Genomic DNA, 26,934 nt, shown 5'->3' on the forward strand with positions numbered 1-26,934 from the left:
GATCCTGTGATCCTTGAAACACATGCAACTGTTAGCGGGGAAAAAAAGGGACAGTGGTATTTAAAAAGACACATTTTATAGAACAATGGGTGCACTCTTTCACGGTAAACCTTGCAGTTAACACTACATATGTAGCACATGTGCTTTCTTTACAAGGTCACATTTTGCCTCCCCCCACCATGTGGCTAACCTCTCCCCATGGCTAACAGCGGGGAACATTTCTTTTCAGCCACAGGCAAACAGCCCAGCAGGAACGGGCACCTCTGAATGTCCCCTTAAGAAAAGCACCCTATTTCAACCAGGTGAGCATGAATGATATCACTCTCCTGAGGATAACACAGAGATGAAGAATGGATGTTTTTTGAACGCCAGCAAACATACACTGCAGTGCTTTGTTCTGCAATGATTCCCGACTACGTGCTACTGGCCTGGCATGGTAAAGTGTCCTACCATGGTGGACGGAATAAGGCTGCCCTCCCCAGAAATCTTTTGCAAAGGCTTTGGGAGTACATCCAGGAGAGCTTTATGGAGATGTCCCTGGAGGATTTCCGCTCCATCCCCAGACTTTTAACAGACTTTTCCAGTAGCTGTACTGGCCGCGAATGCCAGGGCAAATTAATCATTAAACATGCTTGCTTTTAAACCATGTATACTATTTAAAAAGGTACACTGACCAGAGGTCCCTTCTTCTGGCGGGTCTGGGAGGCAGCCTTCGGTAGGTTCGGGGGGTACTTGTTCCACGTCCAGGGTGAGAAACAGTTCCTGGCTGTTGGGAAAACTGGTTTCTCTGCTTGCTTGCTTGCTGTGAGCTATCTACAACCTCATCATCGTCATCTTCCTTGTTCCCCAAACCTGCTTCCGTGTTGCCTCCCTCTCCATTGAAGGAGTCAAAGCACAGGGTTGGGGTAGTGGTGGCTGAACCCCCTAGAATGGCATGCAGCTCATCATAGAAGCGGCATGTTTGGGGCTCTGACTCGGAGCGGCCGTTTGCCTCTCTGGTTTTCTGGTAGGCTTGCCTCTGCTCCTTAAGTTTCACGTGGCACTGCTTCGGGTCCCTGTTATAGGCCTCTGTACTTCATGCCGTGGGAGATTTTGACAAATGTTTTGGCATTTTGAAAACTGGAACGGAGTTCTGATAGCACGGATTCCTCTCCCCATACAGCAGTCAGATCCTGTACCTCCCATTCGGTCCATGCTGGAGCTCTTTTGCAATTCTGGGACTCCATCGTGGTCACCTCTGCTGATGAGCTCTGCACTCACCTGCAGCTTGCCACGCTAGCCAAACAGGAAATGAAATTCAAATGTTCGCGGGCCTTTTCCTGTCTGCCTGGCAAGTGCATCTGAGTTGAGAGTGCTGTCCAGAGCAGTCACAATGGAGCGCTCTGGGATAGCTCCTGGAGGCCAATACTGTCTAATTGCATCCACAGTACCCCAAATTCGACCTGGCAAGGCCGATTTCAGCACTAATCCCCTTGTTGGGGGTGGAGTAAAGAAATCGGTTTTAAGAGCCCTTTATGTCGGGGGAAAAAAAGGGCTTCGTCGTGTGGACGGATGCAGGGTTAAATCGATTTAATGCTGCTAAATTCGACCTCAACTCTTAGTGTAGACCAGGGCTTAGTGGCAGCAGTATACTGAAATTCACCCAACTCTTGACATTTCATTGCTGTGGTCAGAGCTCTGACTAGTAGCATTGATTAGTCTTGTCACTTTCACTCTGCCACTGCTTGTCAAGTGAAGCATACCAGAGAGGTGCTGGAGCTGTCTTTGTGCAGGCTCAGGAGTGCAATGCCACATCCTTACATTCTTTGCATTTAGAAAGATTTTTTTTTTCCCCCTCACAACCATAAAGACTAAAAACTTATTTTGCAAATTCTGTAGGATTGATAGATTAAGCCCTTACACTCACACGGAAGTGTTCCCACTTCTCACTGGGGAGGAGGCAAGAGCATCTTTCAAGGCCTGAATGTACCTGATAGGGACCCTGACCCTGCAAGAGGGAATCCTGCAAACAAGGATGCTCGATGGAGTTCTGGCAAGTCCCATTAAGTCTGCCTCTGCGTGGTCTTGGCCCCTGACTCCTCAGGAGTGAGAACGGGCCCAGTCCAGCAGCTAACTGTGTTGTATAGGGAAAGAAGAGCTCATTCAGGTACTCCAGGATGTAGGAATAGCAGAGTTGGTTATTTTTTCTTAATTTACTCTTTTCTCCACTTACATTATTGGGTAGTGTCAGCTGTTTGTGCATAAGGAGACAAGATGCTAAAGAATTCGAATGGCCTCCCAGACTTTGCTGAGAGAGCATTTCTGTAATACTCATTGCTGTATTTATGCGTAGTCTGGTGGTTTCCTTTGGACTCATAACTCTAACCTGAGGCACCAAGGCCCTTCAGAGAGTTGCTTGCCCAAATCTCAGATCTGTGTATTGGTTGGGGATAGAGCAGAGCTGGCTGGCTTCTTGTGCTTGAAGCAGTTCCTAATGGTTTGACTCTTTGCTTGGACATTAGAAAAGCCAAGTGTATTCATAGAAACCAGGGTATTCCAGGGTCCAGGAGAGGATTGTGCCCAAAAGCAAAGAGAAGGTTTCTGGAGAGAAAAACAAAACAGCCTTTGTGTGCTCACTCTGTCCAAATGATGGGCTGCAAAACTGTCAGGGACGTGTATAGGTCCAAGCACACAACATACTTGCTCAATTCCTGTCATGATGGAAAACTTAACATCTTGTTCACCCATAAAGAGATGCCTTGTCCTGGCTGAGTAGAATTAATGCATATGCCAGCTCTGCACATGACAGCCTATGGACTCAGGTCCCTGGACTGGTGTCTCCTTTTGTTTTGGGCTCTGATCCATTGGCTGTTTTGTGCTGAATGAGATCTGGAACCTTTTGTGAAACATGGGACTATCATGCAGCTGGGTTAGGATACTGGGGTTTGTGCACTGCATTCAAGGGTGCTAAAGGAGTTGGCAGATGTGACTGGCTCTTATCTTTGAAAACTCATGGCGATTGGGGGAGGTCCCGGACGACTGGAAAAAGGCTAATGTAGTGCCCATCTTTAAAAAAGGGAAGGACAATCCGGGGAACTACAGGCCAGTCTGCCTCACCTCAGTCCCTGGAAAAATCCATGGAGCAGGTCCTCAAGGAATCAATTCTGAAGCACTTAGAGGAGAGGAAAGTGATCAGGAACAGTCAGCATGGATTCACCAAGGGCAAGTCATGCCTGACTAATCTAATTGCCTTCTATGACAAGATAACTGGCTCTGTGAATGAGGGGAAAGCAGTGGACTTGTTTTCCTTGACTTGAACAAAGCTTTTGATACGGTCTCCCACAGTATTCTTGCTAGCAAGTTAAAGAAGTATGGGCTGGATGAATGGACTATAAGGTGGATAGAAAGCTGGCTAGATCATTGGGCTCATCGGGTAGTGATCAATGGCTCCATGTCCAGTTGGCAGGCAGTATCAATTGGAGTGCCCCAAGGGTCGGTCCTGGGGTCAGTTTTGTTCCATATCTTCATTAATGGTCTGGAGGATGGCGTGGATTGCACCCTCAGCAAGTTTGCAGATGACAGTAAACTGGGAGGTGTGGTAGATATGCTGGAGGGTAGGGATAGGATACAGAGGGCCCTAGAGAAATTGGAGGATTGGGCCAGAAGAAATCTGATGAGGTTCAACAAGGACAAGTGCAGAGTCCTGCACTTAGGACAGAAGAATCCCGTACACTGCTGCAGACTAGGGACCGAGTGGCTAGGCAGCAGTTCTGCAGAAAAGGACCTAGGGGTTACAGTGGACAAGAAGTTGGATATGAGTCAACAGTGTGCCCTTGTACCAAGAAGGCCAAGGGCATTTTGGGCTGTATAAGTAGGGGCATTGCCAGCAGATCGAGGGACGTGATCATTCCCCTCTATCCGGCATTGGTGAGGCCTCATCTGGAGTACTGTGTCCAGTTTTGGGCCCCACAGTACAAGAAGGATGTGGGAAAATTGGAAAGAGTCCAGTGGAGGGCAACAAAAATGATCAGTGGGCTGGAGCACAAGACTTATGAGGAGAGGCTGAAGGAACTGGGATTGTTTAGTCTGCAGAAGAGAAGAGTGAGGGAGGATTTGATGGCTGCTTTCAACTATCTGAAAGGGGGTTCCAAAGAATCATAGAATATCAGGGTTGGAAGGGACCTCAGGAGGTCATCTAGTCCAACCCCCTGCTCAAAGCAGGACCAGTCCCCAACTAAATCATCCCAGCCAGGGCTTTGTCAAGCCTGACCTTAACTTCTAAGGATGGCTCTAGACTGTTCTCAGTGTTAGCAGATGACAGAACAAGGAGTAATGGTCTCAAGTTGCAATGGGGAAGGTTTAGGTTGGATATTAGGAAAAACTTCTTCACTAGGAGGGTGGTGAAGCACTGGAATGAGTTACCTAGGGAGGTGGAGGAATCTCCCTCCTTAGAGGTTTATAAGTCCTGGCTTGACAAAGCCTTGGCTGGGATGATTTAGTTGGGGACTGGTCCTGCTTTGAGCAGGGGGTTGGACTAGATGACCTCCTGAGGTCCCTTCCAACCCTGATATTCTGTGACTCGATACTGGGTTATTTGCTGAGCATTTCCAATGTGTACAGCTCTATACAAAAGCAAATGTAGGGCCAAATTTGCCCCTGGTATTAGTAGGGACCACTTCCTGATTTAACTGACACCCACACTCCGTAGTGAATTTGGTTCATTGTCCCTGCCCTGAAGTGCTCAGAACGTGAGACCTGCCCCCATGGACTTCAGCGGGTGCAGGACCCAACACTGAGGCCATGAGTACACATACAGGCTGCAGCTGTATTGATACAACTGTGCCATTGCAGTGCATCCAGTAAAGACGCTGAATGCCACAGGGAGAGCACTCCCATCGGCATAAAAAACCACCTCTGCAAGTGGCAGAAGCTCTCCTGCCAACGGAGTGCTGTGCACACTGGCACTTATGTCAGTGTAACTTATGTTGCTCGGCTGGGTGGAAAATTCACAGCCCTGAACGATGTAAGTTTTGCCAACATACGTAGTAGTGTAGACATAGCCTAAGATAACTAAGATGGATTCCTAACAGTGGGATGCTTTGCATAAGCTACAGGTGATGGGATGATATTTGTAGGCTTCCTGAAGATGTATTTTTCCCTGGGTTTGGAAGAGAGGGTGAATGCTTGTCACCCTGAGGTAAGAAAGTAGCATGGGGGTCAGATACCAACGGTGTGATCAGGGTGGCTCTCATGAGTGAGGGCTGAACAGCATAGACAGCTGCCAGGCCAGCATCCCCTTTGTCTACATCCTGAGCTACACCAGCATGAGCCCCTGAGCATCCTGCTTCTTGGTCTTCTCCTTAGTGGAAATGGGCAGTCGTGCCAAACCGTGCTGGTTTTGTCATGTGACGTGATCTTGGCTAGTAAATAGAATGAGGCTGAAATCCTCATCCCTTCTGTCTACACAATGTTACTTAGTACTTCTCTAGTCATGTTCACAGGCAAAGTGCTATACAAACACTGCTCCTCAAACGCCTCATGAATTGGGCATATTAGTATCACCTGTGTCCTGTGGAGGGGGAAACTAAGGTTCCAAGAGACTGAGACTTGGTGGAAGCCAGCAAGGGAGCCTGTGGCAGAGCTGGGATCCTGGAGGCTCTGGTCTCCTGCTTTAACTGCTAGACCATGGGGTTTGGTCCACCTCTCTGGAGAAGTAGTTGAGTCTCTCCGCATGGCTTATAATGATAAACGTATTTTCTTAAGCAGTGTTTGGTTTGGTGAACATTTCCCTTCTCACCTAATATCTCTGCCTTCTGATTTTCCATTGCCCATTTAAAGAGCACCCCCAAGTCCTCTCCTCTCTTCAGACTGTGGGGTTCCACTTGGATGGTTTGTGGCAGACTTCCAGTGAAAACTCTGCTTTTGCCCTAATCCTGTCACTGCATCCTGGTTGTGTTTAGAAATTCCAGTCCAGCTTGGCAGTATCCAGCAAACCAAAGGTGCTGCCCTTGTAGGCCCACCCTCCCATGACACTGTTGATACAGCACAGAAGGTTGTGGCTGCCATCCTGGGTTTGCTTCCTCTGGGAGTTGAGATTCCCTGGGCTCCTTTTAAAGCTTGGCTTTCTGCTACCAAGGCAGACTGGAATGGGGACAAAAGGGCCTGAAGCCAGGGAGAAGGGGATTCCAAATTGGGGGTGATGGGTTGCTGCCCCCCAGGGTGCCACCTCATATACTGGGGTACCGCTGAGCCCACTGGTTCCACTAGTCTGGATTCCTTTACACTGCACTGCTGAGCCAGGCCATCAAGCCTCCTCCAGCACACACACACAGATAGGGCCACACCCAGCTGCAGAAAGACGCAGACACTGAGATCAGCTCTGTGTGGGAAGACTCAATTCAGGAATTGCCCAGCACTCACATGCATGCCCCCTCTGGAGTGTAAGCCCAAAATTGTATTGTCTTGCGCTGCACAGAAATCTGTACAGCGTAAACTCAGGAAATCTGCCCCCTCCCTCAGTGTGGAGGAAGATATGCACAGCTTTTTGCCCCCCTAGTTATGAATTCCACAAACTGGTTTCAGAATAAACAAAAATAAGTATTAACTACACAAGATAGATTTTAAGTGGTTATAAGGGATAGCAAACAGATCAAAGCAGACTACCTTAGTAAATAAACAAAAATGCAAACTGATTTTAACGCACTAGATAGGTATGATATAAATGAGCAAATTCCCACCCTGAGCGATAAACCGGCTGGCAGATTCTTAAGGCACAAGTTTCCTTGGCTTTCATACATAGGCTAAAGATCCTTCTAGCCTGGGACCATCACTTTCCACAGTTCAGTCCTTGCCCCTCAGGTGTTTCCAGATGTGTTGTTACAGGGAGAGTGTGGTACCCTCATGATGTCACTATCCTTCTTTTATATCTTCTTCCCACTTGCTGGAAAGCTCTTTTGCTGTGACCTGGGTCAAATATTGTGTAGTACTCTCTCTGAGAGTTTTCTATTGTACATAGTTCCTGGGGTAATCCTTGTGCTGATGTGCATTTCCTCAATAAGCCATTAGCCATTGTTTGGCCTTTTTACTGTTGTACCTGAAAGGCTGCTTGTGGGTATTTTCAACCTCACAACGTGTTTCAGTAACACATACCTACCCAAACTTCATAACTTCACATATGATGATAACACATACAATCCAACGAGATGTTAATGTCTAGCAGATCAAGGCTTTTAGAATGATACATCACAAGTCATACTTCATACAAAACCTATCCTAATTACGTGACAGTGGTGAATATTGGGGTGTCAGGGTGTAACAGTGGGGTTGGGATTTTCCAGTTCTCATGAACTCTGAATGGGCCCATGCCCAGAGTACCAGGGCTGCCGCTGTGGGCACTGAGCTGAGGAGTTGGCTCTTGTAGATGCTCTCATCAGTGTTGTCCAAGGCAGTAAATTGCAAAGCGTTGGGTCACTTGGTGTGGCGGATTTGGGTTAGAATGGAAGGAGGCAGGCCTGCAATGTCACTTGTCTTGTTTTTATTCCTAGTGTGAATGTTCAAGGACACAGAAGCTCAAGACCTTTTGTGTGTTGACCAGATGTCGTCCCGCAAAGGGTCAGCAACCAGCCAAGGAAATGGACTTTCCAACAGCAGCCGAGAAGGAGACGATTTGGAGCTGGCAGAACTGGGGCCGCTGCTAGAGGAGAAGGGAGACCAGGGAGCTGCCAGTTCAGCCAGCGTAAGCCACAATCCAACAGAGTGCGCCCAGGCAGGGCAGCTGCTGGGATCTGCAAACCAAACCCATTCGGTGCTGTTTCTTCCTATAAATTGCTTCCAGTCAGTTCTGTTGAATGTACCCTGTACGCCCCAGAGTTACAGACAAATATACTCCTAGTTATTTAGGCTCTCAACACTGCCCTTGCAGATTAACCGAGAAATCTGCCTGTCATCCCATTAGCAGCATGGTGCACGGAAGAGTGGGGCTTTGGGCTCCCTACAATAGACCCTGATCCTTGTCATCCTTTTACACCAGTACACAGTGGGGGTGAAAATGGACTGAATCTGAATGAGCGGCAAAGAGTCCTGTGGCATCTTATAGACTAACAGACGTATTGGAGCATAAGCTTTCGTGGGTGAATACCCACTTCGATAGATCTGGCGAAGTGGTATTCACCCACGAAAGCTCATGCTCCAATACGTCTGTTAGTCTATAAGGTGTCACAGGACTCTTTGCCACTTTTACGGATCCAGACTAACACGACTACCCCTCTGATACTTGAATCTGAATGGTGAGGATTTGCACCCACTCTGTGGTGTTCAGAGTGATGTGTCAGAAAATCTGTCCTGGAAATCTTACTCCATTACATAGAAAGTAATCTATCATAAGCAAACAACCCCTCTCACCCCAGCGTGCTCCTGTTTTCTGGGGCGGAGGGAGGAGGGTGAACTGGGCTCAGCCAGTCTTCAACAAACCTCGCCCCATAGCGTCAGCCAAGGAAGTCCCTCTGCACGCCTGCTGACAGTACTGCCTGCAGGTAAACAGGTGCGCTGCAGGAGTTCTAAGGAGCATTCTTATTGGTTCACCTGCTTTTGTGGCCTTTAAGCTTAGGGGTCATCTTCTAATACCTATTAGTAATAGATGGAGGCATGCAGCGAAAAGGGGTGGCTTCTGTCCTTCAATGCTTCTGCTTCGGCTGGTTCCTGGCCTATTTCCTGGGCTCACTTCCCTGGCCAGAGCAGAGTGGCCATTTCAGGCTGCACCCTGGACTGTAAAGAAGGAAAATCCTCCACTCTAATCCTTATTCTAAGCAAGACTGAATCTGGGATTAGCCCTTCTGTGTGCGGTTTAAGACAGTACCATGAAGCATAAGCAGTGGTAACTGGGGAGGCTTCCATCTCTTCCCCTCTCAGAAGGCTGTAGCACCTGTACATTCTAAGGGTTCACATCCCTCTTGGTGGGAATATACTTGCTGTTTTCTAAATTTCCCCACATCTTGATGGTCCAATCTCTCTGGTGGGTTGTGGCTTGTGACAAATAATGGCATCTCTCCCTTTAGACCAAGGAGCAGCCATGCACAGCGCCACAGGAGGAGGAGGAGGAGGAGGAGGAGGTGGTTCGTGTGCTGACTCTACCTCTGCAGGCTCATCACGCTATGGAAAAGATGGAGGAATTTGTGTATAAGGTATTGTCAGTTTATGACAGCCCTGAATGCTGGCCAATGGAGGACAGCTGCCAGGGCTCTGGGCCTCTGTCTTCTTCTGTGACTGAGTCTGAGGCATTGTGCTGGGTCTGCATTGGGGTTAATCTTCCTTGTTAGGAGGACACCATGAATGTGGGTGACTAAATCCAGTGCACTGGGGTTCCCCCTAGAATGGGCAGGGGGCCTGAGCCAAGAGCTCAACAAATTTTCAACTGCAAGGCCAAGAGGAGTGTGGGAAGTGAACAGCAGCACCTGTGAAATGTTGTTTCTCCTTCCCGCCCTTACTGTCGGTGCTCCTGAGAAGCCCCCTACAGCCAGCACTGACCCCAGCTGCAGTTTGGAGAATGCCAAGGACCTGACAAGTGGAACAATCTAGGTGTATCTAGTGCATGTGGCAGTGAGGGCCATCCATGTCTGGCAGGGGCAAGTGTGGTGCAAACCCCTGTCCTAATCTAGCTCGGCAGGGCCCCTTGGACCCGTCCTGGGGTCTGAAGCACTGGCTGCTACCTGTCCAGTATTGCTGTGGTGTGCCTTGGGGACTAGGCAGAAGCTCCTGTACTCACTCTCACACCTGTGGAGCCCTGGGAGAGAAGGGCTAGTGCCGCAATTGCTGGGGCTGGGATGAAAACGTGGTCCCAGGGTGCTCCTGTATGAACCCCATTGGGGTTTTTGTCACAATGTCCTGTAAGAGCTGTCACGTCGTCGGCCATGGCTCAGCTGACAGTGTTGCCTGTTAAGGTGATGAAGGGCCAAATTCTGAGGGTGCTGGTCTCCAACAGTCCCAGGGTATCAAGTGTAGGGAAGGCCCCGCACTCTGCAGTTTTTGGCCCTATATGGGCATCCTGGGAGTGTTTGCAGAGCATTTAATTTTGCAGCAACAGAACCTGCTCTTGAGTTGTCATGTCCTCTGAGGAGAGAAGGCTGGCCCAGTTCAGTACTTACCTCACAGAAGAGACTGGCTGGTTCTGTGTGGTTTTCAGCTTGACTTTCACAGTGATGGGCACCATGGAAACAACAGCTAGCAGTCCCAGGGGATAGGAGTGGCTCTGAAGCAGCTGCCATGCCTGACCGGGGGCTGCCAGTCAGAGTAACTGGCTGCGGGGCTTGGTGTGTTGCAGGTGTGGGAAGGGCGCTGGAGGGTGATTCCCTACGATGTGCTCCCGGACTGGCTGAAGGATAACGATTACCTCCTGCATGGACACAGACCCCCTATGCCATCCTTCAGAGCCTGCTTCAAGAGCATCTTCCGAATACACACTGAGACGGGCAACATCTGGACTCACTTACTAGGTGACTGCGGGGGAGCTCTAGCCGTGGGGCTGATGCGTATAGCTGTGGCACCACAAGCATGCCCTGTCCGGGACAGAGACCTCACAAGGCAAGGGCCCGGCCTCAGAGGGCTCATAGGCTGACTATAGTGCATGCCTTTTACCAGGGAAAAGTTTCACTCATCATCATCTGTCACATAAACAGCCAGGGGAGGGAGGTGTCCTGTTCTCCCCCCATCCTCCTTCTTCTCTCTCTTTAGTGGGCAGGAAGAAGGGGAGAATTTCTCCCCAGCGAGGGGATGGAGAGAGCTTGGTATGGGCCTGTCATCGTTGCATCCTCAATCAGAGGGGCAGAGACATCCCTGGGAGTTATTTTGTCTTCCCCAAAGGGCTGGATCCCCTGCCAGGGCAGCAAACCTGCCTGTCTGGGAGCTCGGGACTCTCTTGGGGCCCCAGTGCTGCCTCCAGATCATTCCGCTGGCCAGTGTTAGTAGAATATTTCAGGGCCTGGGTCACTCTTGGGTTCCCATGGCCTGTTGTGCCAGATCCTCCGCTGGGCTGGGTTGGTAGCCATTAGAGCCCTGTGTGGGACTCGTGTAGATCCCTGAAGGACCTGCCGCCATACTAGTGGGAGTCCTGTGCTGGACTCTAGTAGCCATGGTCTCACTACATGCACTGAGGGAGCATGGAGCTGACAGAGCGATAACCCATCGGACTCTCAGGGGATGGACACAGGATTCCTGTGGGGTGCTGGTGAGGATTAACCCCTGTGAACAGACATGTCTGTGTACAGAATCTAACTGACCTGCAGAGCAGAACTGGGGCTGGCTGGGCTCGGGGAAGGTGGGTGCTGCTCCCATTGAGAACAGTGAAGAATATCTGTCCCCCCAGTGGGAGAATGGGAGCTGTTCGGTGCTGAGCCATCCATGCTCCCTAGAGCCTCCCTCCCGCATCTCACTCTGTGCTGCGTGGGCAGTCAAGTGCCCCATTCAGATGTACTTCTCCGTCACTAGGGCGTGCTCTTGCCTCACCTGGCACAGAACACACCCTGCCAGGGTCAAGGCTTGTCCCGTCAGGGTGTGCAGCCTGCTTCCTCTTCGTCTGGCCAGGGATCCCGGCTTGGCATCCGTGCTGAGCACCAGACAAGTAGTTGGATTCATTTTAGGGATTATGTTGCTGTCATTGCAGCCAGGGTGCACTTGACCTTTGGATGAGGGCTGTGTGTGGGGAGAACAGGCCACTCCCTTACCCCAGTGTCACAAGGCACAGAGGGATCTGACCCCCTAAGCCAACTGAGACTGTCCATGCTCTCCTAGAACCCATTTTGGTGGGCACCAGCTTATTGTCTGGCAGCTGGCACAACAGCGATCTGTCAGTTCTCAGCTGTGCTCATCCAGTGTCCTCGGAGCTGGACTGGCTGGAGGAGGAGGTGCCGTCAAGTAACTGTAACCGCCAGGCAGGCGATAGCTCCTGGAAAGGTCCTGGCCAGCACAACTTCCACTGACCTCCTCACAGTGTCCCTGTCAGTGCTGCTGGGCAGCATGGCTCAGCCTCTATTTCAGCAAAGTGAGGGGAGCGCACAGCGAGTGATGTCTGTGTGACAGGTTCGGTCACAGAGACCCTCTTGGGACTGCCACCTGATGTGCCGAGACTGCCTCTGAGCCCGTTTTCTCTGCCAGCTTGGGACTTCAGTACCCTGCCTTGTTGAGCCAGACACACTAGCCTGCTGCAAACGCAGACCCAGGTCTGCGCCATGTTCCCCAAAAGCTTCAGACTTAACTGAAAACAGCTTGAGAAGTGCTCCTGTCTCTAGCACCCAATGCCCAATTCCCAGTGGGATCCAAACCCCAAATAAAATTGTTTTACTCAGTTTAAAGCTTATACAGGGTAAACTCATAAATTGTCCACCCTCTATAACACTGATAGAGATGCACAGCTGTTTGCTCCCCCAGGTATTAGTCGCTAACTCTGGGTTCAGTAATAAGCAAAAAGTGATTTTATTAAGTATAAAAAGTAGGATTTAAGTGGTTCCAAGTAATAACAGACAGAACAAAGTAAGTTACCAAGCAAAATAAAACAAAAACACACAAGTCTAAGTGTAATACATTAAGAAACCGATTACAGATAAATCTCACCCTCAGAGATGTTCTCATAAGCTTCTTTCACAGACTGTACTCCTTTCTAGTCTTGGCCCAATCCTTTCCCCGGTACAGTCCTTATTCCAGCTCAGGTGGTAGCTAGGGGATTTCTCATGACTGCAGCTTCCTTTGTTCTGTTCCACCCCCTTATATAGCTTTGGCACAAGGTGGGAATCTTTTGTCTCTCTGGGTCCTCACCCCTCCTTCTAAATGGAAAAGCCCCAGGTTTTAGATGGATTCCATTACCAGGTGACATGGTCACATGTCCTATGAGGCTCCAAGCCTTCATTCTTCCTGGCCTGATTCACAGGAAGGCTTGCAAGTAAACTGAGCCATTTACAACCAATTGTCCTAGTCAATGGGAGCCATCAAGATTCCAAAGCACCATTAATGGCCCACACTTTGCATAATTACAATAGGACCTCAGTTTTATTTCATATTTCTAGTTTCAGATACAAGACTGATAACATTTATACAAATAGGATGACCACACTCAGTAGTTTATAAGCTTTGTAATGATCCTTTACAAGAGACCTTTTGCATGAAGCATATTCCAGTTACGTTATAAAATCATATGGAGTGCAACGTCACAGTCTGCTCTCCCAGATGGACAGCACGAGGGTCAGGGCCTTTCCAGGGGACCCTAGGCAGAGACAGTTCTTGCTCGTGGCCTTTGGGTTAAGGTGCAGCTCAGTGTACCCAGGGCTGCTAATGATGGTCAGATTCGCAGTTCCTCCAGCAGGGAGGGAAGTATGTCACAGATGCGGGGAACTAGCTCACAACAGCAGCATTCCTGGTAGGCAACCAGCACTGAGGGCCAGGTGCAGACTGAAGTCATGTTGAAACAATTCCAAGTCAGACCACTCACCTGGCCATGCTAACCACATCACATGCCATCCACCTTCTAGCTCTGCCGGCAGTGGTCCCTCTTGGCTCCAGGTGTTTGCGGCAAAAATGAGCTCTTCCATCAAGTCCCCAGAGGCAGTAGGCATGTGCCTTCCGGGCTGTGCCGAGCCCTGGTGCCCATGGGGACTGGATCATTTGTGCCTTTATCTCCAAGTGGGGGGCCCCAGCCTCCAGTACCGGTCCTGGGAGCCATTTGGCAGTGCTACAGAATGCTCTTCAAGCCTTCCAGAAGGTCCAGGCAGGGAAAGGCTATGTATGTGAGCCCGTCTGTCCGGAGCAGCTGGGACAATGTGTCCTCAGCGTGGTCTGGAACTGATGTTCTGGAGCTGGTGTCAGTATCAATGGCCAGTCTGGTAGTCGAATGTCAGCACACATGGAGCATGCAGGCCCCAGGCCCCAAGACATAGTGTTGCTAAGGCCTCTGAGGGAAGGAGCACCTCAAACGACTCTTCTCATTGCCCCTTCCCCAGGAGCAGAACTGATGGCGTGGCAGGGCGCTGCCACACACATCTCTCTAGAGGCTCCTGGGTCTTTGGAAAATAAGTAAGGCGGCTTGGCCCTTCCCCACTGCTATCCCCCCAAACAGGTTTGGCCCCTCCAAGGCAGCAGAGTGGAGTGCATGTTGCACTGGGCACAGCAACACCCTGCTGCAGGCCCTGCCAGGGAGATCCAGACTAGCCCCCATGTGCCTGTTCTTGTTCCCAGGGCAGCTACCGAGTTCCTCTGTTAACAGGACTGATGCTGTGTGACCCTCCTGTGCTGCCCTCTCCTGGGCAGGCAGGGGTTACAAAGACCCTGAGTGTTGATTTTCCCCAGGTCTGCTGTGGAATGCTGGCTCGCTGCCATTGCACCGGTGCTCCCTTGGGCGGCTGTTGGAAGTAGCTCCTGCTGGCTGACTGACTCTTTGGTGTGTTGCTGCAGGTTTTGTGTTGTTCCTCTTCTTGGGGATTCTGACCATGCTCAGGCCCAACATGTACTTCATGGCCCCCCTTCAGGAGAAGGTGGTGTTCGGGATGTTCTTCCTTGGCGCGGTGCTGTGCCTCAGCTTTTCCTGGCTTTTCCACACGGTCTACTGCCACTCGGAGAAGGTCTCCCGGACGTTTTCAAAGTGAGTTGGCTACAGCAAAACAGCCACAAAGCTGTGTTCAGCAGTAGCTGCTGCTAACTCCTAGTCGTGTCCTAGCAGCAGGCTGACCTGGAGGAGAGCTAGCCTGGCCTTAGCCTTCCAGGCACTGAACAGCACCATGGGTGAGGCTTTTGGAGCAGACCTTGCTCAGGCCAGTCTGCTAAAGGGATTTACCTACCAGTTGCTGCTTTGCAGAGCACTAAGGTCCGGGGGGGAGCGGGTGTTCTTTAGAGCAGGCTTTGTTGCGGTGCCCTTAGCCAAAATGCCCTGATGTGCCATGGGATGTTACACAGCTGCTGCTCTTCACCCCAGCACTGGCTGCATTTCAGTGGGGAAGTGATTCCCATACGTACCACTTGCAAGCACTTGGGGATGAAAGAAGCTGTCAGCATTCCTGTGCAAACAAGGGCTAAGAGCTACTGCTTCCCACTGAGGCTGTGCCAGTGTTTGTCCTGTCCATGCTGTCACTAAACAGTCAGAAAACTGCACAGACACACCTAATTCTGCTCATCCCCGTACTGCCTAGACAGACCCACCCTCCTTCGCCTCTGCTCCACAAACTCAGCTGGAATGCAAGCAGAAGCGCCCACAGTATATTGCTGCAGTTCTTCCCAGTCACACTCCCCCCGGCCAGGCCCGCAGGCGTAGGCAGGGTGGCAAAGTCTGGACGGCTACAGCTGGAGAGCCAGAAGTTGGGCTCCCAGAACGGGAGCTGAGGGTGTAGACTTGCCAGAGTGAGGGGAGTGCACTTCCAAACTGACCCTGGGTTTCTCTCTGTGGCTGTGTTCTAGATTGGATTACTCGGGAATAGCACTGCTGATTATGGGGAGCTTTGTGCCCTGGCTCTATTACTCATTCTACTGCTCACCTCAGCCTCGGCTCATCTACCTCTCCATTGTCTGTGTCCTGGGCATCTCCGCAATCATTGTCGCTCAGTGGGACCGGTTTGCGACCCCCAAGCACAGACAGACCCGAGCAGGTAGGAACGCCACAAGCTGCTCTGCTGGCATTCGTGGATGTTGACTTTCTAGCATGCTGGGTGTAGGTGGGGCCACTCCCGCTGGGTGTGAGCATGGAAAGCCCCAAAGCCTGAAGGAAGGGCTTGCAGGTAAGACACTTAACAGGGACTCAGGAGATCTGGGTTCATTTCCCACCTCTGGGTAGGTCACGTCAGTCCTCAGTCTGTAAACTGGAGATAGAGACTGCTGCCTCCCAGGGGACTGGAGTGGCTAACTTCAGTGCATGAGCCATTTGGGGACCCATAGAAAAGCTACCAATCACTGTGGGCACAAACCAGTTTCCCCAGAAGGATTCACTCGACCGGTTCTCTGGCAATGGAAACTCCCATCTGTGTGCATGTCTTTAGCTTCCTGCTGTACCTTTCTTGCTTTGCAATACAGCAACGTGCCAGGAGAGAACCCATGTTGGGCTTCAGGTGCCGATCTGGGTAGACTGGAAATACAAGTAGCATGAGTCTGGTGCCATTGATGTTAAGGTCACAGCTCTTAGTGGAAACAGGATCACGCCCTTTATTTGTAGGCCACTGAGTGCCTGGGTGAGCTGTCACTTCATGGCACTCCCCCACTTGTGGTGTGATTCTGGGGTCGGCCGGTGTGGGGCAATGGCAGCCCCCTAGGAACAGGTCAGCAACTGACAGACACATCTGCTCTTGATTTGGGCGTGTTGAGCTAAGCCTCCACAACCCAGCTCTGGTGAGAAGAGCAGGAGAAGGGCCTGAAGTGTTCCAGTGACACACTTGTGTCTGGCCAGCCTTGGTCCTGAGCTGCTGTTACAGAGTTACGGGCAGCGTACATTTCCCTCCCACAGAGCAGATGCAGGGCTCTGCCGCCTGGCAGTGATCGCTGCAGTGTTGCATGTTAAATAGTCTGGAAGGCACAGTCATTTTCACTTAGATGTAGCTTAAATGAATGTTCCTGCTCCAGCCGGAGTCCTGGCTGCTTCCCTCAGGGCTGTGCCGCGAATCGCAGGGTCATACCATTCTCAGTGCCCCCTGAACTGGGAGGCTCGGGCTGGCTTGAAACAGAGGCTGCAGGAGCACAGGGTTCTTGTGATCCTTGTTCAGGATCGTTCCACGGCGGGAGGCTCATCAGCCTGGGTAGCACTGAGGCCTGGAGGTGAATGGAAGTCTAGTGAAGGGGGTCTCGACCTGTTTCTTACTGAGGCCTCCCTGACATGCTGTTAAAGACTCCATGGCCCTCCTGTGCCACAACAACTGGTTTTCTGCATATAAAAGCCAGGGCCTGTGTAAGGGGGTGGCCAGCAAGACAACTGCCTGGGGCCCCACGCAAAGCTACAGTGCTCAGGTGTCGACTCCAGCCCCGGGTGGCGGGGCTCAGGGCCCTGGGCTTTAGACCCATGCGGTGAGGCTTCACTTTCTGCCCTGGGCCCCAGCAAGTCTTAACGCTGGTCCTGCTGGAGGGACCCCCTGAAACGATCTCACGGCCCCACAGGGGGCCTCAGAGCCCTGGTTGAGAACCACTGGTTTAGTGAGCCCAGGGGTTTTCCTCTCCGCTGGGGCTGGGGGCCCCTTGACCATCTGAGAGCTGGTAACCCTCCAAGGGGAGCAGGAGCTGCGGAATTGTTGCCAGAGGTTGTGACTTTGTCTAGGGAGCCCTTCCCAGAGCAGCATTCACCAGGGACATCTGCTTTTATCTCTGCAGCAGAGAGCTCCCTTCTCTGGACACTCAGCTTTAGAAACGAGCTCCCTCCGGCGTGGGGGGGCAGCACACCTGCTCTTCGCCACTTGCCATGTGGGCTCCGGGCTGAGCGGGGCTGCAGTGGTTAATGCTGCCTGTGTCTGGGCTGAGCTGCTGTAGCTGTACTGATCGTAGTGTCCTGGTGTGCTGCCAATGGCCCCAGATGCTCGGTGGAACAGCTCATGTGCTCTGTTGTATGTGCCACAGTCTGCTTCCCCGCAGTCCGCATGGCATCCCCACTGGGGCCTCTCCCAGGCAGTACCAAGGTCACAGCCCCAGAGAACAGGAGGGAGTCACATGCGGGAAGCCCACGCTGTATAAAATACAAACCCTGTCATTGCTGGCCTGTTCTGAAGATGAGTAGAAATGCACCAGGGCCAGTCAATGCAGGGTTAACCCAACCCAACCCAACCCATCCAGCCTGGGCGTGTCTCTGGCTACACCAGTGTATGTATTGAGGGGAACATTTTAACACAACACGGAAATAGAGACTGCACAGCCAAGGCCAGTCCCTATCCCAGAGAGCCTGAACGCCTTCACTGCTCGACTCCTGTGCAGTTATATTTGATGCATTGACCTAGATTTTGCTGTTTTCATTTCCCTGTTTTTGAAAAGGAAACAAGCCCCAGGACAGTCAGCGCTTTTAAGTGCAAGCTGCTTGACTGACACGGATTGGCCTCGGCTACCTGGGTCACAAAGGGGTGTGTATCTGGAGTTAGCTTGAAACCCTGCTCAGTGCTAGTGTAGACACAGCTTAACACCTTGAAGATCATCTGAGCTGGCAGTGTTGTAACCCCCCTCCCTCCCGCCAGAGGTTTTGAGCAGGCTTCCACCTACTATGCAGTGTTTGCTGGATATTTCTATTTACATGACCACAGTTAAAAATCTGCCATTTAAACTGACCTGCTGCTTGTTCTGAATCCCAAACTGGGGGATCACAGCTCAGCTGCTGTGGCGAGGGCTCTGTCTGCAGCTTCAGGAAGACATCACTGCATCTGTTCCATTTGCAAATTTTTCTTTGCAATCCAACATCTAGAAATCTTTTTAAATGGGTCGATTCTGCAGCAAGGGGTGGAGGCTGCAGTCAAGCCAATTCCTGTGTGCCTAGTTCTAAATGCTGCAGGAGCCCAGAGAGCTCAGGAGACAGTCAGTCTGCAGAGAAGGCTATGGACACTGGGGAGCATGTGTCAGTGTTGGTTCTGAGCTGAACTTAAGGTGATTCTCCCTGTGCAGAGCAGAGCCCAGCTCTTTAAATGTTTACACTTGTCCGGGGGACTTTTTGCAAACGACTAAAGGACCAAGTCCTTGGGGAGCACGAGTAACCCTAACAGCTCCGCGCTGGGCAGTCCAGCCATTTCTGAATTGCCTATGCCAAAAAGCCCCTTGCGTTTTCCAGTCTGGGCTTCCATGGGATGGAACTCAAAAGCAGCTGCCAGGCCTCGGCTGAAACTTAACCCCAAAAGTACATTTCCATGTAGCTTGGAGAGAGCAAGGGAAAGAGCAGTGCTTTGAGAGCCAGCTGTACTGAAATCCAGCCTGCCCCTCAGGCCATGCAGGGCAGAGCTAGAACCAGCCCAGAAGGTTCTGAATGAAACCACCTGCGTCTGGTGGGGTGGTTCAGCCTGTGTTCTGTCCGGTGGGGGAATGACTGGTTCAGTAGATTGCTAGTGTGATACATGGGCTCTTGGTCTCCCGCTCCAAACAGTTTCCATCTGACCGGCACATGAAGGAGTCTGGTCTCAGTCCACTCTTATTGTCCCATCATCGATGGCCCATGCAGGCCTCTCTGGAAGGCTAAACAAGAAGGCCACGGCTCCTATGTCTGTGGAGTCAGCCTATTTGCATTGGTACCATTGCTCTGCAACCCTTCTCCCTCCACAGGCAGGCTTTGGGGGGCAGCTTGGAGGGATGTGGGAGCTATTCATCCCCGAGCGGTCAGTCCAACCAGGCTTCCCAGCACTGAACTCCTGGCCTGGAGGAGACCTGCATTCTGCTATCGTGGGAGCTGCAGGTCAGCCTCCAGCGCAGGTGCCTTGGCTGTATTTTGAATGAAGGCTGAGGGCTCTCTTTTCTCCCCAGGGGTATTTTTGGGGCTGGGGCTGAGTGGCGTTGTGCCCACCATGCACTTCACCATTGCTGAGGGGTTTGTGAAAGCCACCACCGTGGGGCAGATGGGCTGGTTCTTCCTCATGGCTGTGATGTACATAACAGGAGCAGGACTGTATGCTGCCCGCATCCCAGAGCGCTTCTTTCCTGGCAAGTTTGACATCTGGGTGAGTACAGTCTTTGCTGGGGGCGTGGGAAGAGCCTGCCTTCTCCTTGAGGGGTAGACTAGCCAGAGCACTGCAAGGCGGATGGTGAAGAGCTGAACGGGATGCAGGGGAAGGGCAGAGACAATGAGTAGGCTCATTCAGCAGAGCAGGGTGCAGGAAACTCCAGGGTGAGTTTGTCTAAGTCTAGGGTCCAGCTGGGACTAGTAAGCAAGGATTCTTTGGAGCCCATGTTCAGGGTCCCTGAAATGGGAAGAGGTGGTGGCGGCTGTGACATTAGGAAAGCACTGGCCCCTCCTGGAGGCTGGCTGGAAGAGGCCCTGTCTGGAAGTCTGTGTAAACATGCTGTCATTGCCAAGCGGCAGGCCCATCCCGTGATCCAGCATCCTACTGAGAAAGCCGGGAGAAGTGGTGCTAGATGCAATCCAGAGTGCAGCCTGGGGCTGGACCCATAGCTTCTGGGTTAGACTCCTCTGGGACAGCTCTGGGATGTGGTGCTCTGCTGGTAATGAAAGGCAGATTGTGAAGAGAGCAAGAGGGGGAAAAGAGAAGGCAGGGGTAGCCTGTGGTTCCAGCATGCAGCATGCAATGCAGCCGTGCTGCTTAGATCAGGTTGGAGCAGTGCATGTGGGGATTTGTAGTCGCCTTGGGCCAGTAGCAAGTGCTGTACTGACCCTAAAGCTCTCCAGTCCCTGAGTCTGTGGCCTCCCATTGGCCTCTTCAAAATGAACCCCGTACATCCCTTACTACTTCAGCCTCAAAAGTCAATAAGCATCTCTTGTCCAGGGGCAAACAGTGATTTCCCATTGCCCCAGGCTTTCCAGGGGACCCCAAGCTGAGCTTGGCGAGCCAGACGGCTTCAGCGGTGGAGCCAGCTGTGCTCGGGGAGTTGCCTGCCTAGGTCGCCTGCGGGCTCTGCAGCCCAAACCACCTAGGTTCCTCTTTCAGAATTGCAGGTCTTTCATAGACGTCTGTTGATATCTTGGCCCCAGTATGTATTTCAAACTGAAAGTTCGAAGGCTGGTGGGTTCCTTCCTGCAGCTCTTAGCTGCTGCCGGGGGCTAATTTCAGAGGGACTTGACTCTGCCATCCAGGCCATCTCCCTTCCATGGAGCTCGGCTTGTGGCTCCACACAGACACATGCAGAGGAATGTATCGCTTTGTCACAGGCAGTTTTAGTTCCGGCCGGGTGAGATAAATGGCCCATTTCAAATCGAATCTCCCTTCATCCTGTGCGTTGAGTTTTTCCACCTGGCGCTGAGATGTAAACGACCAGGTAAGCAATGGGTTGAATGAACAGGTCATGACTAGAGGCACTGAAAGGACCCCTGACTTGTATGCCTGGTTTGTGGTGCTGCAATCTACAGAGAGCTCTGACAGTTCAGTCTGGGACAGGACTCACCTTTTGTGGTTGTTGGCTTCTTGCTGGTCTAACTTTTAAGGGCTTTATCTCACCTTCCCCACAGTTCCAGTCGCATCAGATCTTCCACGTGCTGGTGGTGGCTGCAGCCTTTGTCCACTTCTACGGAGTCTCAAACTTGCAAGAATTTCGCTATGGACTTGAAGGGGGATGCACGGACGACTCCCTACTCTGAGAACACCTAATGACTCTAGTATGAGCTTCCTAAGTGCTTTTTTTAAACTACTTCAGACTCTCAACTCTTTGGGTTTTTTGTTTTGTTTTTTGAAGAGGACGTTCTCCATCAAAGTCCATAATGACCAAATCCTTTCCCTGCCTCTGAGTGATTTGCTGGGCATTGCCAGTGGTGTCCAATAGGAAGAAGCACGTTCAACTATTAGCCCTTCACGGGGAATAAAAACCCTCCTCCGCCACACAGTGTTCTAATCACATTAGGATTTTCTGTCTAGTGCAGAAAACCAAGGCTGCAGATTGCCTGCTCCCCAGCACAGCAGGGTGGCCCTATTTTTAGCCCAGTTCTGGAGAGACAGGAAACTCATGTATTAGTCAACGGTCTGGGTCTCCTCCATATCTGTAGGAGCAACCCTCCGCCTTCCTGAGGACTGGCCCCAGAGCCTCCAGTGCTAATGAATGGGGCTGTTCACAGGTTCATGTAACTTACCTTTTAACTATCTTTTTCTTGACACAGTAATGTAAATGGAATAAGAGACTATTTAATATTTAATACTAAGCTTTAACGAGAGACTTGGTTCCACTTCAGTGTGTCTGCCCACAAGTGTTTGTGGTAACACAGGAGGGTCAGGACAGTATTTTAGGGGAATGTAGAGCTGCTGTAGCTGACTGAAATAAAAAGGTCAATAGTTATTGTCATGCTGGGAGCCTCCGTGTCCTGGTTTGTCAGGTGTCAGCACCGGGCACTGCTGACGGTGAGAATGGAAAGGTGGCTCCTGCTGAGGCTGGTGTGGAGCCTGCAGCTAAGCCAGTGGGAGTCTGCTGCTGGGCTGTGGGTCCGGATCAGGCCACGAGCACAGTGCTGAGAGACTGCAAATCATGCAAAATGGTGATAAGGGGGAACTTCAACTAACCTCCTCAAATAGCAGCAGGTCCAAATTCCTCAACACATTCAACAGTTGCTTCTTGCAGCAGGAGAGACGGACTTGTCAGTAACGGGCAGGGATTGGGTCAGGAAGTAATAGCAGCTTCGGGTGGCCCAGCCTGTTGTCCAGTTCAGCATTATAGGTGCGGTGCCGCTAACTTCAGAAAGGAAAATTCCACCACAGTGAGACAGCTTATCGCAAAGGCCCTGAACTCAAAAATAGAGGAAGTAAAATTCTTCATGTGGCATCGATGCTACATAAGGAAACAATACGACCGTCTCTGAAGATGTGTGTACCGCTGAACAAAGGGAAGCAGCAGGGCAAGAAGTAAACTATCTGGCTAAAGGTCAAGGGGCTAAAGCTCCTTTGCAATATGAAATCTAGCCCCAGTGAAGCCAATAAAAAGGAGCATAAACTACACCTGGCAAGGTGAGTGGAACGAACAGAGCTAAGCTAGAATTCAGAAAGCTAACTCAAAACACCCCTTCATTGCGGATGAGAAGCAGGAAGGGCTAGATCCACAAAGCTATGTGGGGCAAGTCTACGCTACATCAGCGCAGCTGGGGAAGACCCGCTGTGCCCAGGGGAGAGCGCTTCCCTTGGTTAGAAGCGGAAGCTATGTTGGCGGGGGAGCAGCTCCTGGGGCCAGCGTGACACTTGTCACTCGGGGAGCGGGGGTGGCTTTTACACACCCCTGAGCAAGATAAGGCACATTAAGCTGGGCAGAGTAGCATCTCAGGGCAGGTCTACACTGTCCCCTCAAACCAACCGCTGAGCTGCTGCCGGGGCCTTAATGCTACCTCCAGCTAATGAGCTGCCCGGAGCCCTGGCAGCATTCTCAGACTAGAGCTTCCCACCCCAGTCCCACAGGTGTTCTCTGAGCATGCCCGGACAGGAATGTGGCTGTGCCTACGGACCCTGGCAGGGGGAGAAAATGGGGAACCCTGGGCATAGAAGGGCAGAGCACCTGGCCTGGGGAGAGAGTGTATGGAACCCTGGTATGAGAGGGAGGGAGGAGGTGGCCACACACGGAGCCCAAAGCATGATGGGAGGAGTTGCAGGGAGTCCCTGAAGTAGAGGGGCATGGGAGGGAGAGAAATGGAGGGGTGTCAGGAGCCCCTGGGGTGCGTGAAGAACTCAGCCTGCAGAAGTTAGGAAGTGTGTGACCCTTAATGATGATCTGGAAATGGTGAGGTGGCAAAATTGACACCTAGACCCACAAAGAGCCGTAAGTGCTTAATTGTTTGTTTAAGCCCCACTGACGGTTCTCAAAACCACCTCTGAGCTACCATCTAACCCCTGAGGAGCTTAAGCTCCACAGGGGGGCCTGGCCTACCCACCTGAGCACTGAGCCCCCTCGCACGGAAACTGCCGCCCTGCCGGCCTCGAAGCATTCTCGGACGCATTCACCTGCCCATCTCAGCAGCAGGGCCTGATCCTGCAGGTGTTCTGGGAGCATGCCTCAGACTGGTGGTTATGTCACACGGGATGGCCGGCGGGTGTCTGTGTCCCAGTTCAGTGGTCAGGACGCTCACATGGGCTGTGGGAGACCCAAGTTAAATCTGCCAGATTTGGAGATGCAGCTCTCCCCAAGCCTGGGTGAGTCCCTTCTCCGCCAGGCTCTTGGTTATAACATGGTAGTTTTGTGTCAGAAAGGTCTGGGTCATAGGTGTAGCTTGGGGGGGGGCACTGCAAGCCTTGGGCAGGTGTGAGATTCGCCTTCCCTCATGCGGCTTGTTGGCCCCTCCAGACATAGAAATCAGACTACCCCTCTGCTCTGGATGTTGACTGGTAGGGAAAGGGCTGGCCTGGCTTAGGTATTCAACTCCAGGTGAGGGTGCATAGGTGAGAATCCCGAGTGCAGGAAGCTGCCTCCTGCCTGTCTGTCAATGAGAGTTAGGCACCCAAATACCTCTGCATTTCACCCTTGGCTGGCTCAGGTGGTGCCCTGCTTGGCTGGCTGGCCCTCCGAGGACCATTCCTTAGGTGCCCAATTCTCTCCATGGTGAGGGTTCCACTCTGCAGCAGGGCACTGGGAGTTAGGTGCTGCAATGCCTATGTGAATTTAGCATTCAGTTCTGTAGATCGGTCAGGACTAGAGGGCCATGTGCAATGCCACAGTGATCGAACCAAGCTAGGTGAATGAGCAACATGATGGCAGATTAAATTTAGGTGATGACCGCTGAAGGGGAACATCAGGATGGATGTTGATAAATTGCAGAGGGCTCAGAGAAGAGCTACAAGAGTGATTAAAGGATTAGAACTCCTGCCTCATAGTGAGAGACTCAAGGAGCTCCATCTATTTAGTTTAAAACAGGTTTAAAACAAATAAAAGGAAGTTCTTCACTCAGCGCACAGTCAACCTGTGGAACTCCTTGCCTGAGGAGGTTGTGAAGGCTGGGATTATAACAGGGTTTAAAAGAACTGGATAAATTCATGGAGGTTAAGTCCATTAATGGCTATTAGCCAGGATGGGTAAGGAATGGTGTTCCTAGCCTCTGTTTGTCAGAGGGTGGAGATGGATGACAGGAGAGAGATCACTTGATCATTACCTGTTACGTTCACTCCCTCTAGGGCACCTGGCATTGGCCACTGGCGGTAGGCAGGATACTGGGCTGGATGGACCTTTGGTCTGACCCAGTCTGGCCATTCTTATGTTTAACCAAATGAAGGCTACGGGGTGACTGGATCACAGTCTGTAGGTACCTTCTTGGAGAACCAAAATGTGATAATGAGCTTCTGTTGAAGCAGACAAAGGTAGAGTGAGATCCACTGGCTGGAACTGAAGCTAAACTTAGACTGGAAAGAAGGCGCAAATGTTTAACAGTGAGGGAATTAACTATGGGAACAACTCCCCAGCGGTCATGGGGGATTGTCCATCACTGGCACTTTTATATCAAGATTGGCTGTTTTTCTAAAACATCTGTTCTAGTTCAAACAGGAATGAAGTCACAACAGTCCCATGGCCTGCGTTATACAGGAGGTTAGCCCAGCTAGGTCCTCTGGCCTTGGAAGCTATGAACACGCTTCACCGTGTCCAAAGTTAACCGTCACTTGAAGAAAGAGACTGGCTCATCCCAGTGCACACCTCACCGCACGCACCGTCTCAGTGTGCAGCTGTGGGCAAACGAAGCAAACACAATATTAGGTGGTAAAAGGAACAGGATGGAGAGTAACACAGAGAATATCATTATTAGTAGCAACTGCTCAAGTGGTGCAGTAATGAGGGGGAAGGTTCAGCAATATAAAGTGAGAGAAAACGGAAATGTAAAAGAAAAGCGTGCAACGGGCTTAGGGAGACATCACACAGGAGTCAGCTGCGTGGAGTCTGGAAAGGCCTGATAGGCCAGCACAAGATGAGCAGCCATCCAGAAGGTATGCGGCATTGCCCACTGCATCGCAGCTACAGAGGGCTGTTCCTCAGACCCCAGGTGTGGTCATTCGCCTCTGAACTGGGGAATAATGCTGCTTTGTTGTTGTCATGCACTCTGAGAGAGCCCTTGGGAGACACGAACAGTAAACAGCAGGCCAAATCTAGACAATCCAGATCCCAGTTATGGTGGTACTGAGTGGTACTCGGTGGTTCTTCACTCTCCATTTGTCAACTCAATATTATTATGCCATTATATACTGTGTGCAGTACTAGGCCCCCAGCTCAGAACGGATATTGAAGCAGCAGAGAGGGTTCAGAGAAAGGCAAGGAGAATGAAGAGGTACTTAGAGAAACTCTCCTCCAAAGAGAGGTTGAAAAGACAGGGATTATTACAGTAGAAAGGCAACAAATAGAAGCAGACATACTAAAAATATACAAACTAATGCATGGCTAGAGAAGGGAGAATGGGAGCTTTTGTTCTCCCTGTCTCATACCACAAGGAAAAGGGACATTCAATGTAATTAAAAGGATGCAAATTCAAAACTGATAAAAGGAAATACTTTTTTTATGTAATTAAACTGCGGAACTCACTGCTACAGGAAGTTACTATTTAGCAATACTCCAAGGGAGCATAGGCATGTATGTGGCTAACGACAAGTGTTAGAATAGTTTGCTTTAAAAATAAAGTTTTTGCTGGGCTAAAACATTCTGCTTCAGGCCTTGGACTGATCGGATTACACAGAGATTTTCATGGGAGGGAGGCGGGATGCGGCAGAATATATGCTGTTTGCTACAGCAGGTTTCCAACACCTTCCTCTGAAGTAGCTGGTTCTGGCCTTGGGCAGCAACAGGCCACTGGGCTAGGTGGTCCTTGGGGCTGATCCATCTGGCTGTTCCTGCATGCCTATGTCATCCCTCTTCATGGCATGAGAGCAAGTGTTGTTTACCTTAGCCCCAACAGGTGGGCTGGGGGCATTACAGCCCCAGTCCGGCCCCAGCCAGACCATGGGGCAGCCTGAGCTTGCCTGAGTCACAGCCTCTCCCAGTGCTGCTCTGCACATGGGGCACCAACCTTGAGGCTGGTGCAGCATGTCCCCCCCTACCCCCCAGTGCTGCGGGCAGGGCCATGGTCCATCTGGCTTCTCCACCCCATGTCACCCCATTGAGTTCCCCAGAGGGGATGCAGGGTTGCGCAATGCCTTTGTTTAGCCACACCAGTGAGTTCAGGTGGTGTTATGAGACAAGGCTCCTACCCTGAAGCACTGGTACGGTACATAAGTGACTCCCAGAGTGGAGGCGGGGTGTCTCCCTGCCCCCTGCCCCCATCCTTTCCCCTGCAGGGCCGGCTCCAGGCACCAGTGTTCCAAGCAGGTGCGTGGGGCGGCTGTCAGAAAGGGGCGGCAGAGTTTCCACCGCCGCGGCAATTCGGCGGCAGCTTCTCCC

The 26,934-nt window shown here is 51.4% G+C and overlaps 1 protein-coding gene across 2 annotated transcripts in view; it reads left to right on the forward strand.

Annotated features, from left to right (window-relative positions):
- Nucleotides 1-21,894, forward strand: part of ADIPOR1 (adiponectin receptor 1) — a 35,819-nt gene extending 13,925 nt beyond the window's left edge. Inside the window, exons 2-8 of one of the 2 annotated variants that reach the window (XM_043533729.1) lie at nucleotides 7,524-7,714; nucleotides 9,033-9,158; nucleotides 10,295-10,466; nucleotides 14,410-14,596; nucleotides 15,406-15,593; nucleotides 19,213-19,359; nucleotides 21,068-21,894. In XM_043533729.1, the coding sequence (XP_043389664.1) occupies nucleotides 7,529-7,714; nucleotides 9,033-9,158; nucleotides 10,295-10,466; nucleotides 14,410-14,596; nucleotides 15,406-15,593; nucleotides 19,213-19,359; nucleotides 21,068-21,165 (1,104 nt within the window). In that variant the 5' untranslated portion in view covers nucleotides 7,524-7,528 and the 3' untranslated portion in view covers nucleotides 21,166-21,894. Of the gene's footprint in view, nucleotides 1-7,523; nucleotides 7,715-9,032; nucleotides 9,159-10,294; nucleotides 10,467-14,409; nucleotides 14,597-15,405; nucleotides 15,594-19,212; nucleotides 19,360-19,410; nucleotides 19,605-21,067 lie in introns of both variants that reach the window. The other variant, XM_037885386.2, reaches the window with a different exon arrangement.
- The last annotated feature ends 5,040 nt before the right edge of the window (nucleotides 21,895-26,934 follow it).

This window comes from Chelonia mydas, chromosome 21, assembly GCF_015237465.2.
Source record: "Chelonia mydas isolate rCheMyd1 chromosome 21, rCheMyd1.pri.v2, whole genome shotgun sequence".
Lineage (NCBI taxonomy): Eukaryota > Metazoa > Chordata > Testudines > Cheloniidae > Chelonia > Chelonia mydas.